Source organism: Adiantum capillus-veneris, chromosome 14 (genome assembly GCF_014529385.1).
Source record: "Adiantum capillus-veneris isolate H3 chromosome 14, ASM1452938v2, whole genome shotgun sequence".
Classification (NCBI taxonomy): Eukaryota; Viridiplantae; Streptophyta; class Polypodiopsida; order Polypodiales; family Pteridaceae; genus Adiantum; species Adiantum capillus-veneris.
This window is the reverse complement of record NC_140944.1, coordinates 58364117-58366223: the sequence shown is the minus strand read 5'-3', so window position 1 is coordinate 58366223 and position 2107 is coordinate 58364117. Positions and strand designations below refer to the sequence as shown.

The window sequence follows — 2107 nt, the reverse complement described above, 5'->3', positions numbered from 1 at the left end:
ACACATGACCCATGGCCATACATGATGGGGACACATGCCCATGCATTACCATGACCATGCATGCACATCCATGCCCATGCATACCCATGCATGCACATCCACATTCATGCCATACATACCTTAGAAAATGCTAACCTTAGGCTAATTAGACTTAAACTAACCCAAATTCAATTTTGAAACTTGCTAACTTGAGACAGATCTGCAGGTAACAGATACGACTACCTACCATAAATAGCAGCCTCCGACATTCGGATCCTATTTTTAAGTAAATCTGGGTCGGTGCACAGTTTGACGAGCCAGTCGACCCTAGACCATACTGGGGTCAAAAACTTTCTATTTTTGGAAATTTTTCACAAAAATTAAATTTGACCAAAATTAAGTTCTACAAGGATCACAACACAAAAATGACATCTGATCTCACTAAAACCTGCTAAACATAGCAACTTTTGTCAGACTGATATTTAGGCTTAAAAATTTTCATAGGTAACCCTCTTCTAGGGCAAGTAGAGACCTTACATTCTACCTAACGTGAAAGAATTGAGATACCCTCATCTCAAGGGTAAGTCTGGGTAATCCCTGTGAGGCGTTAGTTGATCTTCCCACGTTGGGTCTTCTTCCGAAAAATCCTTCCACTTGACTAGATGTTCGATTATGTTCTTATTCCTTAGTTTTCTTTCCCGCGTCTCAAGGATGTAATCAGGTTGTAGCTCGAGAATTCCTTGAGTAGGAATAACAACTTGTTCTGCATCTACAAGATGATCGGGATTTGGAATATAGGGTTTAACCAAGCTCACATGAAAAAAGTCATGAACCTTAAGGTTTGAGGGTAACTACAACTTGTAAGCTTGGTCACTTACAACCTTTACAATCTCATAAGGTCCACAGTATCTTGGGCTAAGCTTCTTGAATTTTCCCAAGGATAGATTACTCCGCTTGGGTTTAACTCTAAGAAATACCTTATCCCCTAACTTAAAAGTTCTTTCAGATCTTTTCTTGTCTACATAATGCTTATGTCTATCCTGAGCTGCTTGAATATCCTTGCGAATTGCTCTAGTCTGCACTTCCATGTCTTCTAACATTTATTTTGAGGCCTCCACTTTAATAGTTGGATCAAAAAAGTTCACTGGAGCTATACTCTCTTGTCCATAGAGTGCCTTGAATGGTGGCAACATTCCTATACTTCTATGATCGAAAGAATTATAAGCATATTCTACTAAAGGAAGATATTGAATCCATTTCCATGGCTCTTGTGAATAGTAAGCTCTACGAATATCTTCGATTACTCCCTTTCAGTCTGTCTGTTTGTTTGAGGATGATATGATGTACTGAAGCATAGCTGAGTTCCAATTGCTTGAAAAGGAGAAGTCCAAAACTTTGAAGTAAACTTCACATCTCTATCATTGACGATTCTTCTCGGTAACCCGTGAAGTCTAAAGATTTCCTTGATGAAAACCCTACTGATGTCAGAAGCATTGTAGGTTGTCTTGACAGGCATCAAGTGAGCCACCTTAGTGAGCATATTGACAACCACAAATACAAAATCGTAGCCTCCGACAGAAGGTAATCCGGTGACAAAATCCATACTGATACACTCCCATTTCATTTGAGGTATATCAACAGGTTTGAGTTGCCCAGGAAGCTTGCTTCGTTCGACTTTAATTTGCTGACAAGATAAACACTGCTTTTCATAACAAAGAACATCACCTTTCATTGCTGGCCCAAAATAACTTCTTCTAACTGCGTTCAAGGTTTTTGCATACCCTGGATGTCCAGAAGTCGGGCTATCATGAGCCTCAAATAAAATTGTTTTCTTTAGTATTGGATCCTTAGGTACATAAAGTCTTTGACCAAGATAAAGAAATTCCCCTTGAAGAGAATAGTCTTTAGCCGGTCTAGAAGTTACTTTAGATCCTTCGCCTTGTTGAATCTGTGCTAATAGTCTCTGATACTCTGGATCATTTAAAGAAGCTTCTCTAATCCTTTCCAGAATAGGACTATTGGATATGGAGATAGCATTGAGGAAAGACTTACGACTGAGTCCATCTGCAACTACATTGTCCTTACCAGGCCAGTACTTGATATCAAAATCATACTCTTGAAGAAGTTC

General features: G+C 39.2%; 1 protein-coding gene across 1 annotated transcript; it reads right to left on the bottom strand.

The window, feature by feature from the left end:
- Positions 1 to 548: 548 nt before the first annotated feature.
- LOC147442442 (uncharacterized) lies at positions 549 to 1067 on the bottom strand. The gene is made up of 2 exons (XM_086529373.1): positions 957 to 1067; positions 549 to 830 (listed from the first exon to the last, which is right to left on the bottom strand). Exons 1-2 carry the CDS (start codon positions 1065 to 1067, stop codon positions 549 to 551), a joined length of 393 nt encoding a protein of 130 aa, XP_086385499.1.
- Positions 1068 to 2107: the final 1040 nt, after the last annotated feature.

Excerpts from the sequence above, each read along its gene's own strand:
- LOC147442442 (XM_086529373.1), bottom strand. The coding sequence starts at position 1,067 with ATGGAAGTGCAGACTAGAGCAATTCGCAAGGATATTCAAGCAGCTCAG. Across the intron at positions 831-956 it reads CTTTTAAGTTAGGGGATAAG|TTACCCTCAAACCTTAAGGT; the intron begins GTATTTCTTAGA and ends TACAAGTTGTAG.